General features: G+C 40.0%; 2 protein-coding genes across 4 annotated transcripts; one reads left to right on the forward strand and one right to left on the reverse strand.

Moving 5' to 3' along the window:
• eef1akmt2 (EEF1A lysine methyltransferase 2) lies at positions 1-4,257 on the reverse strand. The gene is made up of 6 exons (XM_046402281.1): positions 4,077-4,257; positions 3,596-3,661; positions 3,279-3,393; positions 2,967-3,074; positions 1,811-2,027; positions 1-237 (listed from the first exon to the last, which is right to left on the reverse strand). Exons 1-6 carry the CDS (start codon positions 4,184-4,186, stop codon positions 140-142), a joined length of 714 nt encoding a protein of 237 aa, XP_046258237.1. The 5' UTR covers positions 4,187-4,257; the 3' UTR covers positions 1-139.
• abraxas2 (abraxas 2, BRISC complex subunit) lies at positions 4,216-13,682 on the forward strand. 3 transcript variants are annotated; one of them, XM_046402275.1, is made up of 10 exons: positions 4,216-4,368; positions 5,697-5,787; positions 7,025-7,061; positions 7,572-7,638; positions 8,014-8,204; positions 8,970-9,092; positions 9,842-9,926; positions 10,005-10,122; positions 10,294-10,888; positions 13,332-13,682. In XM_046402275.1, exons 1-9 carry the CDS (start codon positions 4,297-4,299, stop codon positions 10,875-10,877), a joined length of 1,368 nt encoding a protein of 455 aa, XP_046258231.1. In that variant the 5' UTR covers positions 4,216-4,296; the 3' UTR covers positions 10,878-10,888; positions 13,332-13,682. The 3 variants fall into 3 exon arrangements, with proteins under 3 accessions (XP_046258231.1, XP_046258230.1, XP_046258232.1); XM_046402274.1 differs by having other exon boundaries at positions 10,294-13,682; XM_046402276.1 differs by having other exon boundaries at positions 8,973-9,092; positions 10,294-13,682.
• Positions 13,683-14,018: the final 336 nt, after the last annotated feature.

The following is a 14,018-nucleotide window of genomic DNA, read 5'->3' on the forward strand; positions in this document are numbered from 1 at the left end:
TCAATAAAAAACAAAAAGTGACTTATTTATTTCAAGAGACCTGCCCTGTTCAGTTACACTGTATAATTTTTAAAAATGAATAAAACCTAATTAAGTCTTGTACAAAACAAAATACAAATATCCTTTGTGGTCATGTGAATCAATGTATTCGCTTGAAGATGAGTGCTGTCACAGTGTTGCCCGTCTTGCCTCCAAATTGGAAATTTGGTGTTGGCAACTCCTGTACAAACTCAAATCCTGTGAGGCAACAAAGAGAAAATGTGCAGGTTGAGAAATGTGCATTATGCAAACAAACAACCAGAACATCAACATGATGTTTCAAACACAGAGAATCCAATGCCAAGAATTTTTGCCTGCTGATTATGGCTGCATCGGGTTAGGAGAAGCACTGGGAGTCAAGAACTATCCATCTACCATCTGTGGTGCTTCCTGGGGCCCAGTAAAGACAGGCTGTCTGTGTGACAGATGAGATTTCAAGGCCCTTTGGCCCCCTGCAGGCTCTCCAGAGTGACTACACTGAGATGAGTGACAGATACTGGAAGCTTGCCAAAACTCAGACTTTACAAAGCTATTGTTGCCTGCAGGTTAACAACCTGCCAGGTAACAGTCACAGTTGTGGAACTGTGTCTATGTTTTGACTGGGGGTTAGGCAACAAAACACCCAAATGTAAAGATGTCGCAAGCCACACAAACATCACTGTAAATCATACTGGTGCATATTTTAAGGATGAACACGTTTTGCCAGTGTTTTAACAGTGTTTCCGTTTATAACACAGCATAAATGCTTTTACAAGGTGCCCCATGTAGTATTCTTTCGAACAAAGAAAATGTATGTTTACATTCAGTGTTACTCAGCGAAACCCAAAGTGTATTTCTTTGAGGTCTAGCAAACAAGTTTAATGTATTTCCTTTTTTTTTTTAACCTCCATTCTGGTTTACATCCATGTTTACAAGTTAGCATTCGTCTTTTCTGTGTTTCTAGGTGCACTGCAGCATATCTTGGTGTGTTACAGCAAACTGCTGTGGAACTCAGCGGCAGCAGTCTGACACAATTGGCAGGAATGTGTACTGTGACACCTACGTTCATGTGCTACATAAACAAGATGTGGACTCACAGAGAAAAACAGCTCCATAGCACTACTAAAGGTCAAAAACTCCACAGGGAACCTTTAACATTACAAGCAAACACGTCATATACTTTTGATGTGTTTTCTCCTTCTGGCAGCTATTCATTCTTATTAATTTCATGAAAATCAACTAGCTAATCCACCAAAAGAAAGACTGCCTAGGTTGAACTGGTTCAAATAACGTTGTTACATGTGTAATTTAGTAAAATGCACACGCTCATCTAGATGCCACTGATGCCAACTCAAACACTGAAACCATGAGTTTCATGTGGATGTGGCCTTTGTTTTCATTGAGTTTTAATCTGGTTAACTACCAGATTAAAGTAGCTACCTAGCTACTGACAGCTTGAAATAACCTTCTGCCATACTGGACGAATAAACTGCTGCAGGTAGGCAGAAAATAATTAACTAGGAAGTACGTGAGCAGTGGAAAGACAGCATCAAAACTGCATAAGGAATGACTTCACATAAAAGTAAGTTACAATAAATGTCTGATCAGTGACAGGGTTTGCAGAGAATTATCTTTCTAATTGGGTTGGGTTGGCTTGTATGACTTGACAGAGCTGCCAGGCCTGACAAGCAGGTAGTAAACAGCTCCTTTATAAGGACATTAACAGGATTCCAGCAGAATCTAACAAAATAAAATAATCAGACATGCAATAATTATCAGCATTTGTTCTCACCTTCATTAAATCTGTCTAGCAGCTGCTCTTTTGTCCAGTTACAGGAAGTAACAGAGAAGAATCCTTTATCCTTAAGAACACCTTTTAAAGCTTGGACATAGAGTTTTTTGCCCTCCTTGCTGTCATCTGGGTTTAAACTTATTGCATCGAAAGTTCCTTTGTCGATACAGACATCAAAATCCTTTAACTCCCCTTGACAGTTTAAAAAATCCATCTCCTAAATAAAGAAAAGGTGACAAGTTAGGGAAAACTTTATCAAACTTATAGAAAATATACAATATGGCAATATGGTGTGCGTACACACACACACACACACACACACACACATATATATATGTATGTACACATAGAGAGAGAGAGAGAGAGAGAGAGAAAGAAAGCGAGAGAGCGAGCTCAGTTTGGATGCCACGAATCACCTTTGAGGTAAGAAACTTGATCAAAAAGCTTTTTTAACATGACCTGAAAGTCCTAACACTCCCTCCAAATCGATTGAAGGTTACATATGCACACAATACCAAACACATTCACACAACTTATTTCGGCATTCTGCAGTACTGAAGAAATTATAAAGATGCCAACATACCATTTCTCTGTTTCACACACGCAACTACTGTACTCACCTTGTCCAGTTAAGGTCAATATTGACTTCAGTGGAAGGCTTACTGCCCAAGGAAAGCACACACCATCATCCGTGTGTGGTGCACGTAACATATATGCAACTGTATCACGCACACAAGTGAGGAAAGCTCATTCACCACATCTCTTATAGACCAGCAAGTAGTTACAACTTGTTTTTCTTGTATATATATGTTAGTATATGTGATAAATTCTGCAAGTTCGTTGGGATTTGTGGTAGTTTAATCTGAATGGTGGGCAGACTTCCATCACTTTCAGGGCCCTCTTTCTATCCAACCCTTCCACATAGTAAACACAGGAGACTCTCCTCTACCCTTCCCAGGCCCAGGCTGGCTCACAGTATCCTGAAAGGTATACTGTATCGTCTTTTAGAATTTCCAAATGGTTAATCACTTCTTATCCCAGCGAACACAAACAGAATGCAGCCCTATGGTTACGGCTGGTAAATGTGTTGTGCTACTAATTTAAGTTAACTGTGCAGTACTACTATGGTTTTATTAACAGACGTGGCTGAACTCACCTTTACAGTGATATCCATCAAGTCCTCCGCCTGGAGAACATTTTTGCATAATTCTACAGACGCTGGGGAATAATCTATACCAGTCAGATTCCTGTATCCGTGTTTGGCCTTGAAACAAAAAATATAGATGCAATTAAGGAACAAAGTTGGTCAAGTGTTCGAGTTTGTTAAAAAGGTCATCACGGTAAACCCAGCTGTCATTCACAAATTGTCTATTAAAGTGTCAGATCACCTTAACATATCTTCCACTTAAACCCGGGCAACTTCAGCCATCCTCCAAACACAATGGAGGTGGAATTTTTGTGTTCATACCAGTTCAACTAAAAAGGCTCCATTTCCAGTGCCAATGTCAAGAATGGCAGCACTTTCAGGGATCTTAGCTTTGTCCATCCATCGCAGCACACGGCTCATGCTTTCCTCACCAAACCTTATAAGAAGAGAGAAACCCATAATTAAGTAATGATACTGGCTGTGGTCAGTAATCAACAATACTGCATTAATCGGATCTCGTTTAGAATCATCACATTTTGGCGTGTCATATAAACATGGGTCAAATGTAATAACCAACAGGCATGTTGGTTTAATTCTGGCAAATGCAGGCATTTCAATACTCTTTAATATATGATTACCATATCTCACCGACATCCCCAATGTCTTTGAACGTCTCAAGTTCTTTTTGGTATGCATCTTCCCAACTATAGAAGAAGACAGCCACATATAAAAAAAGGAAATGTAAAAATTTTACAAGCGCAAACCGAGATAACAACACTACAGCTCTAAGTCTTCTCTACACATATGGGAATCACACATTTCTCCATGATAGCTAGTATACAAATGACCATCAGCACTTGTATACTAGCTTACTGGCTTCAACTTATTTCTTGCCGGCAACACCACTTTCAGGTATTGCGGTACTTGCGCCACATTATGTTTAAACTGTGCACTAAATTGGCTTCGCTTGGCAATCTGGAAAAGAAAAAAACACATTCTGAAACAGTTAACATTTAGGTCAACTAACGTTAGCTCTGCTGGTGTCTCTTGAGCCTGACGAGGATAACCAACTACCATAACTTTACGTTAGCAACGGAGATAACATAGCAATACACTTACTATTCTTTCGTTCCGAGTTTTGAAGGTCCGAAATCTGTATCTGAGTCCTTGTCTTCCTCTGTGTCCGAGTTATTTCTACAGCCATGTGGGTTTTCTGTAACGACCTCCATGCTGGACTGGAGACTGTCAAGTCACCGCCTACAGTTCCCACAAGACGTTGCGTTTGAGGAGCGTGCTTGCAACCGCAGGGGGCATCGGGATTGATAGGGATGTTTCCATCATGGCGGCATCCATTTCAGGTTATACTTTTAGTTCTGTGTGTTATCACAGCGCCAACAGCAACTCAGATCATGTAAGTAATGAAATTATTGTGTTGACAGACTATTATGCCATGGTTGTTAAAATGCGTGTAGCTCGGCAATGTGTCTGAGCACTCATCAACGCCATTAGTTTGTGTTGTTTTCCAGTGTCATCATCCTGTTGCTGGCTAGCTAGTATTGGTTCCGTCTATTTACCGGCAGGTATGGTTAAAACACACTATGTAGCTACAACAACTTGAAGACATGACTAATAATTTAAGATGATTCCACGAATTACATTCAAACAAATTCAAAACATCTAGCCATGACGTTAGATACAAAGAGTCGTAGACTTGAACACCTGTAATACTGGTGTACGAAATAGTGTTATGAAAGTTTGAGATCCAGGAAATACTCAGCAGTTAGCTGCTTAGCGTGTTAGCTAAGCTAGTAAGGTGACTTCCGTGTGTCGGTTCTACAGTCACCTGAACCTGTTATTTGATGCAGATTTCGCATGTAATGAAAACTAGAAGCTGACACACTGTGTTTCTTACGTAGGTATTAAAGACGTTTTTTATTCTTCGCGTTTACGCTTTGCCAGATTAGCTTGTTAGCCACGTAGCTAAATTTGGCTGCATTTATGTTAAGATCGTCTCACAACATGACTGACGTCCGCGAAAATATTTTTCTTTTTCGAGGGGCTTTGGTTGGATCGTTGTCAACCGAGAGCAAATGATTAGTGATCAGCGTAGTAGGAAGAAATCTTCAACACAAGCGTTAACTCTCGCTAACGTCAGCGTTGTTTACATGCCTTTTCCCCTCGTCAAGACTTTAAAAGTTGGCCTGGGCCGGTGATTAGTTTCTCCTCACAAGTTTGTCCGCATTCCTAACATAAGCTGAAAGAGTCAGGCAACGGGCTTGTTTGTAAGCTGCTGTCACTTTTTCGATAATTCTTTGGAAGAAGTAAACGATTTTAATTTAATTCCAGAACAAGTTGATTTGTTGTTTTTGCAACATGACGGAATGTCTCAATTATGACTCTGTGATTGTTTTTCTCTATGGAAATAGTCCTTTTTAGTTGTCTAATTTATAAAACTAAAGAAACATGTTAATCACATTTCCCATAGCCCAATTTGGCAACCTCAAAGTGTCTGTGCATGTTTTGTTTAAATAGTCCAAAGCCCAGAGATTTTCAATATGTACAAAGACAGAGAAAAGCAAATCCTCATAGTTGAGAGGTTACAATCAGAATATATTTAGCATAATCGCTTGACAATTGGTGATAAAATGTTGAAAATTCTCTGTTTATCGACTCCTGACTGATTGTTTCAGGTCAACATTACTGCTCTAACCACAATTTTGTCCAATTCTGTTTACACAGGAGGGCTTCCTATTAGGAGAAGTAAGGCAAGAAGAGACTGTTAGCATCAGTGACACACAGATCAGCACTGCGGAATTGATCCAAGTAGTAGGTAAGCCCTGAAAATAGACAAAACAAAAACTTTGTGGAATCCAAAGCAGTACTTGCTGGCTCACTATCATGCTGTTATGGCTTAATACTGGAACACTTGAATGGAGCCGTTGTTAAAATTGTTAATAACACCTGTGCTTTTTCCTTTATGAAGTCAAAAGTCCCATTAAGTCCTTTTACACGTTTTTCATAAGGGCTTATTAGAACAACACAAAATACAGGTTCTGTTATAGCTGCTGTGCACCCATGGTCCACCCACACAGGTGTTTTCAGTTATTTTGCTTGTTATGAGCTCTACCCAAAACTGCGTAAGCATGTGCAGCCTGAGGTCGTTGACATCTCCTTTACTCTTCTGCAACTTGTGCATATGTTGACATGATGTAATGCTCTCTATAGCATTCTCAGACCTCAATGTGGTATAAGTTTAATCAGGCAGCAAGATAAAACACCTGTGTGCATGTGCAGAGCCCCATATATCTGTTTTATAGGCTGTAAACTAATTGCCACTATTACTGTTGTATAGATGAACATTTCTTCTATAAGATGCCTCCTCATATTAACAGGATAGTGAAATACTAGATGCAGTTGCAAGATAACACACCTTTCGGTTTCAGTCAAGCAGACTGATGACAACAGGGGACATTGAGATTACTCAGCGAGATTGAACCGGTTTATTACAGAATGGCAACAAGAATCAGTATTAAATTTTAATTTGCAAGATATGGAAATACATATTATAAAAAATTGAACCATAGATGATAGCTTTTTAGTTACATGAATTGTTTTAATGCTTCCAGAATTTCTCCTCTGCATCTTCACTCCCTTTAGGCAAAATGTGCTTTGATGCATCTGAATGTAAACAATAACTAGGAATGAAGTTATGCACACAAGTAGCTTTTTGCTTAGCACTTAAATGTCTGCTTCAGTTTTCTCTGTCACAGGTTTCAGATTTATGCTAATGACCTCTTTTTAAAGTAGCTGGAGTAAAAGTCTGCTTTGGGATATAATTGTGTTTTGTAAACTAAGGCAGCTGAAACTAAAAGCCAATTTAGCATAATCAGTAACCATATAAATTGTAGGTATGTTCGAGAATATGATAAGGACTCAGTTGGAAGTGGCAGTACGTTCCAGTCCTGTGTTGTGAATACTTTGTATTACATTTGGATCATGCTTTGAAAGAAGATTTGCACATATATTACTATTTAACTAAAGTATTTGTCACTATTTGTTCCCAACAGAAATCCATAACCATGATCCTTGTGCACAGTTGTTTAGGTAAGGTATGACCCTTTTATTCTCAAACAGCTACTGTTATCATCAGTCATCAGTGCACATGTTGTACCAAAGTTTCACCATGTACACAGACACAGAACAGACACTGCTTGAGGGAGACAAACAGCCAACAATTTTGACAATGATTGTTTAATTTAGGAAAACCTCACCAACCTTTGTTGTAACATATGCATAACAAGGCAGGGTCTGGTTGAAGTGGGACCTCATCAAAGAACTGTTGCTATTGATGTTTTTCCTCCCAATAAAAGATTGTCTTTGTGCAGAGTAGCTTATTCTCTCTTACCCTAAGTGGCTGTAAATATACAGGCAATTTAAATAGCTTAGATACAATTAAAGTTGCCTTAAATCCACTTTAGAAGATGCTGCATTAATTTGACTTTGGACAGTAGATGGCCCCATCTGACAAGATTGGGTAACAGAAGTATGCCAAGGTGGAGGAGGAATGTGATAAATGGGGTTGAACAAACATGTTTCCCCCCCCCATCTCTTCAGCTTTTATGACTACGCAGGCAAAATCAATGAAGAAAATCTCAACAGCATTCTTAAAGACAGGCGGAAAGTGAGTACATTTTTTTGGAATTATTTGTCATGTCAGCATACATTGTGTCCCGCTGTTCTGTAAAATGTCAGTGCTGCCCTCTTGTTACTTTTAAACCAATGCTAGATTTGGTTTTATTGTAAATAAATGAATGATTGCAAACTAAAGGTTGGCACACTAAAGGTAATTTTCACAAGACTAAATTCAGTTTGTATTTTGAGATGCACCAGATTTTAGTAGACTTGAAACATAACATACAACAAAATGTTCAATATGTTGTATTGAAATTAATGATTAATGCCTTTATTAATTAATACCTTTTCCTCTTTGAAGCATTTGAATAATTGACTTGGATTAAAAACAGATCTTTACAAATGTGCTTCTCTGGTCATGTAGAACATCATTGGTTGGTACCGGTTCCGAAGGAACACACAGCAGCAGATGTCGTTCAGGGAACAGATCATCCACAAACAGTTGACTCAGCTGCTTGGTGTCCCCGACCTCGTCTTCCTTCTCTTCAGCTTCATCTCCACCGCCAACAGCTCCACACATGCACTGGAGTATGTACTCTTCAGACCTAACCGCAGGTAATAACTGCATGTTGGCCAACATAAGCACACACCCTCACGGTATCAAACTACTAATATTTATTGTTGACCAGACTTTTGATGTAGAAGTAGTTCCTGTCTATTCTTTTCTATAGTACGGGGTTGCTCCAATTTGATTGTTACCTGGGTCAGCAATGACCTTAATAAACAGACTGGGTGAAAGTCATTATGTGACAGGTACATAATTACAGTGTCTTGGTCATTGTCAGTAAATGCAATGTGTGCATTCATTCAGTTTTGTTTTTTTTGCTTTTTTTTTTAAAACCTTGTATAAAAACGATTGTACTGGATTGAGAATTTGTATCAGAGAGAGAAATCTCCCTATTTTCTTGGATAGATAGATGGATATACTTTATTGATCCCAGGCTGGGAAATTACAATTATTGGGTGTCCAAGAGAGCCCACAGCTTGGGACTGGGACAGTAGAGCCAAGCAGATACAATTATTGTATTGTATCTGTTTTAAATTTAAATACATTTTAATGTTTAGAAATTTAAACATCCCAAATTGAGTGCACACACATGCTGCTGGGTTTAAAACAAATGTGTAAAGCATACATTATCACAGAATGCTGAAATGCTAAGTAGGTCACTAAATCACGAAATGCTCAATAAGTAGTATTGATACCACATTTCTGTTGAAAATATTTGACAGTAGTAGTAGTAGTACATAGTATGAGCCTTGCATTTATTTCCTGAAAATTCGTCCATGATTTAACAGTACTGACTGGTAATTTCTTCCCAGTAGGTACAACCAGAGGATCACCCTTACAATCCCAAACCTCGGCAACACAAGCCAACAGGAATACAAAGTCTCCTCAGTGCCCAACACCTCACTCAACTACACCCAGGTCATCAAAGAGCATGGGTAAGATTTGGAGTCCAATTTATTTATTTTTTTTAACCCATGTCACTCCTACTTCTGGCACAGGAAGGGTTTCGACAGCTACATGCTTGCTTTGATATGTGTGGAGTTGCAACGGCCACCTGTTTTCACCTGACCACATACTACAGCTTCACCTTGAGGGCATAACTTGTCCACCCTCCTCCTCACACCCAGGCTGGTGCCTCAACTTCTGAGGAGGAGTTGCTTCCCTACCACAAACACATTTCTGTGTGGTGGGGCAGGAATTTAAATTGTGTGGTGTGTGACTCCAGCGCCCAGGACATCCATCATTTGTGCTAGTCCTAGTTTACACTTGACTCTGTGTCCGAGTGATATCAGCATACGTTTGTGTGGGAATGACAGCAGTGAAAAGCTGGTATGTAACAGGCTGCACGTGCGTCTTTGTTTCTAAACTTAGACCCACTGCTTCTGTTGCAGAGCGTTTGAATATGGTGTGTCAGTGCCATCTAAACTGCATGGTGTTTAACCAGGCCTGTTTATTCAGCTTCTGATACGATCACTCAACTTTCACCTGAGCTCATCCAGCTCATATTTGTGTGTGACGGCCGGCTGACTGTTTGATTTAGCTTTGATATAAAAAGCATCCACTGCTCCAATGTGATTGACATGTTCGATCTTGATGAACAAACTGGGTGAGCCTGCATTACTGTGTCATATTATCACGTCTTGAATGATGTGATGGATATATCTATTGATAAATCTCTTCCCAGGGCGGAATTCTTTGACAAAGATGGTGTGATGAAGGATATTCGAACAATATTCCAGGTCTATAGTGCACTACAAGATAAAGTGCAGGTGAGTAACAAATAGCTTTGGTATTTTAGCCAAGACATGACTCGAGCAAAGTTTCTCACCTGTTTGTCTTGTCTTTAGGCTGTATGTGGGGACGTAGAACAAAGCGAACGTGTGAAGGAAAAAATTCAAGAGGATGTGAACAAACTTAAACAACAAATTGCTCTCAGGAAACGAAAGACAGCAGAAGAGGAGAGGAGTATGTACACATTTTGTATTCTGTAATCTCAAGTTAAGTCATTTGGTTTCAAATGTGTGCTGGTTTAAAAATTTGAAACATTAGCTGGCTTACAAGCAATAGTTGAGTTGATCCCTTCCCCTCAGGAAAAAACATAAAAATAATTAATCAGTAAAACTTTCTGTTCCGCAGGGCTCCGAGAAGCCCAAAATGCAGACACCCATTCCACACCAGAGGAAAGCACAGAACCTTCTGAGGCCTCCCCTCAGTCCCGGATAACTTTCCACACACCCTCTGCCCCGGAGCGGCCCAGTACCTCACCCAACCCACCATCTTATGCTGACCTCTTGTCCCAGGATGACTCTCTGCTCTCCTCTTCTTCCCCACCTACCAGTGCTGCTCTACTGCCCCGGCCCCAGGCTGTGGGTTCTCCTGGACACCCAACTCCTGGCCCGCTGGGGATGGGCCTGGGCCTGGGTCTCGGCCTTGGTCTAGGCCAGAGCCCAAGCTCTAATCCCGTCACCACTCCCAACACTCCCTACCTTGGCAATGGTGATGGATCAAGCTCTGACTCGTTAGACCGACAAGCTGCAGGCCAGGAAGATGATGAAGACGACGAAGATGATGACGATGACGAAGACGAGGACAGTAGTGAATATGAGAACTTAGTGAGTGAAGCTGGTCACCTGCCAATGGTTTCTCCCAGCATTTTAGCGCAAGGCCGACCGGCTGCCCTTAGTCCTGATGGGGACGCTCGTGGCTCACAGACCACATAGAAACATGCAGGGTGTGTATGGGACACGAATAAGTGACACACCTTGAGAGGTGGGCATCTCAAGCAATCAAAGATAGGCAAATATTGACAAAAGAAGTGCCAGTCCTGAAAGTGAAAGGCATGCGCAGGTGGTGTCCCGCTGAGTATTTCTTATCGTCTTAGTCTGATCTCCATTGTAAGTGGAAATGTTGCTCAGCTTCACAGGCTTAACGTGTGTCTCATTGGGGGCAGGGGGATTCGTCCATTTTAATTTTTGTCCTTTTGAATTGGGATCGGTCTGCGTTGGATGTGTCTGGTTTCAGGGTTGTAAATGGATATTACAGCGCAATTTATGCCAACTGGTTGGTAAGCCAGCTCCCTAAAGGACAGGCTCTTCTCCATGCCTTTGTTATCCTTTTGTCTCATGTTTGCAGCACCCACTCTTGCATTACCTCTTGCACTTTTTCTTCTTTTTTTTTTGGAGCCTTCTTTTAAACCAACCATTTGAGAGAACTGATGAGGACAATATTCTGCAGCCTTCGAACAAGTTAACTGGTTTTTAAATGAAGATGTAGGCAAATGGTTGTTAACGTTTTGTTTTTGTTTTTTTTTTAATTTGTGGAAAGAGACAAATATATAACTAGTATTTCTGTAACATGCACATTTCTCTCATTTGATTTTGGACTTGCTTTTTTTTTTTCCATATTTCACAGTCTTAATTAATGCATACAGTTGCCTATTTAAATGATGGAGAATAGATTTCAAGCAAAATTCACTTCTATAATGGGTGCTTTATATATACCTAAATATATATATATATATATATATTTTGTCAGATTAACAGTTAATCAGATTTGATTGACAAGAATGTCAATGTTTCGTTCCTCTTGGATAACACCGAAATTGTATGCGCTTTGCTGCACTTAACAAAATTTCAGATTTCTTTATTATAGTGCTATACCAATGCTTTCATGTTGTGCCACTTGAGTTGTCCTCTTTGACCACCCTGAGCCATCTTAGCTCAGCTTTTGTGTGATGTACGGGGTTCACAGGGCAATCACGATGTACTGTAGCTTTACTAACCGGATGCTTAAGGTTCCCTTTCTGCTGCTGCAACACGGAGAGCTACCACTAAAAAACTGCATCTGTCTGTTCTTCTTCACATAAAAACCTGGCTGCTGCTTCCACTTCACAGTGCTGGTTGTCTCCAATACTACTGACCGTGATCATATAACCACTTCAAGCTCATTTCTCACTTGTTCTCTATTAAAACCATAATGGAAGGCTGATACCACCTGTGTTGTGTGAGCTGTAACCTTGGGAACAGAGCGGGCGATCACCTTCCTGTCTTGGCATAATTGACAGCAGACCTCATGTATTCTGACCTGGTTGGGTCAATGTTACGTGTATGGACCTGGATAATGTGATGAAAACATCATGACTTTGCTTCAGTACACAGTGCCTTCCACTCAGGGCAGTTTCTGTCTGCACACAGAACAAATTCAGAGATCTCACATGAGGTGTAAAATTATAACAAATTGTGTTGTGTTTGCAATAATTAACTTCCAGCTTTTTATTTTATTTTTTTATTATTATTTTTAGTCTTGCAGTTCTTTTCGTGATATGTTTTGTCTACCAGAAACAATTTTCACTAGTTCCTAAAGCTGACTTCCCTTTTTGTTTTCACTGAGGACTTAAAAGTGCACCTGGATGTCATTGTTGCAGCTGTGTCTTTGTTTGCTTCGTTTTTTGAAACTGGAATTATAATTGTAAAGTCTGAGGGAAATAGCTTAGTAACTAACACTTCCTGCAAGACAGAGTTGGTGTGATGAACATGAGTTTAAACATCTGGACCATTTGAAGAAAACTGAGTAACTTAAGTGTGGATTGATTAATGTAGGACATCCTCCTTGCATGAACTGGTAAATATTAGACACTGTTGTATTTAGCATGGACAGACATTTGCACTGCACACGGAGGAAGTCTTGACATGATCAGCAGTTTGCACTCAGTTTGAAAAAGACATATTTGCAGTGGGAGAAGCTTTGCTTTGTGAACAAACTCTGCTTTATTTACACAGCTTGTGTGTATGTCATGTTTTTTGCCTTAGGGTCATTTCATTTGCCCTGATGTGTAATGCCATTGAATCACTTATCGGGAACTGGCACTCAAAATGTTACTTAATAATCACCCAGAGTAACACAATCACACAATGTTAAAAGAAATGGCGAAATCAATTTGTTAGGAGTACGATTTCCTTTGACTACTGGAATATAATAAGGAAATATATAATGAATGTATAGTAGACAAGGGGTGGGGGGTGTAGCATTTAAACAGCACTTACTGTATAAGCTCGTCTCGGTTGAGTGTTGTGGTGGTATAGAGCAGCAGTTCTCAATATTGGTCCTCAGTCTCAATCCTGCTCCTCAGTCCATAGATGATTGTGTTTTTAAGTCTTTCCTTCTGGCATCCCCAGGTGTAGCGCTGACTAGATGACCAGAATGAAAACCAGCAGGGCTCTGGTGCTGAGGACCACTGGTGTAAAGCATGAGAAGGCTAGCATTACTAGGATCCTATACCTTTCAAGTTCCAACAAAATACAAATATTCACTCATGTATCCTGACTGTATGCGGTGACCCTTCCCTTTCCCGAGTGGGCCATTGCAACATCAACACCTTCCTGAAAGCACAAAGTCCAGTGCCCAGCTTAGATCTTCTCAGCTTTTATCTGGATAAGTGTACTTGATGAAAGTAGACCAAGGACTTGCTTTGACAAGCACAGAGAACATGGTTCTTAAACTGGGGGATAATAAATGAGACATACATATGTGATGTGCCTTTGTTTTTTTGTTGTCGCAAGGGCAGTACCATTTGAAATGTGCAAGTAATTATTGCATGCTTATTTTTTTAAAACAAAGTGCGTGTTTGCGGGTTAATTAGAGCATGAAACCTTTAATGTGACTGTGACGTTACTACAAATTTTTTACTTCTTTCAAAGACTTGTGCAAAACCAGAACTCGATACATTTGTTTTCGATGTGCTTTTATGCGCCAAACCTACTTGTGCTTCTATCAATGACATCACATATAAGTGGGACGGGCATTCTTGTAAACAAGAATTGCATCTACGCATAATTTAGCTCATGTGAACAAATTACTTGATA

Source organism: Scatophagus argus, chromosome 10 (genome assembly GCF_020382885.2).
Source record: "Scatophagus argus isolate fScaArg1 chromosome 10, fScaArg1.pri, whole genome shotgun sequence".
NCBI classification, from domain to species: domain Eukaryota; kingdom Metazoa; phylum Chordata; class Actinopteri; family Scatophagidae; genus Scatophagus; species Scatophagus argus.

Excerpts from the sequence above, each read along its gene's own strand:
- eef1akmt2 (XM_046402281.1), bottom strand. The coding sequence starts at position 4,186 with ATGGAGGTCGTTACAGAAAACCCACATGGCTGTAGAAATAACTCGGAC. Across the intron at positions 3,394-3,595 it reads GGGGATGTCGGTGAGATATG|GTTTGGTGAGGAAAGCATGA; the intron begins GTAATCATATAT and ends TCTTCTTATAAG. Across the intron at positions 238-1,810 it reads GCTAGACAGATTTAATGAAG|GATTTGAGTTTGTACAGGAG; the intron begins GTGAGAACAAAT and ends GTTGCCTCACAG.
- abraxas2 (XM_046402274.1), top strand. The coding sequence starts at position 4,297 with ATGGCGGCATCCATTTCAGGTTATACTTTTAGTTCTGTGTGTTATCAC. Across the intron at positions 7,062-7,571 it reads CCTTGTGCACAGTTGTTTAG|CTTTTATGACTACGCAGGCA; the intron begins GTAAGGTATGAC and ends CCATCTCTTCAG. Across the intron at positions 7,639-8,013 it reads TTCTTAAAGACAGGCGGAAA|AACATCATTGGTTGGTACCG; the intron begins GTGAGTACATTT and ends CTGGTCATGTAG.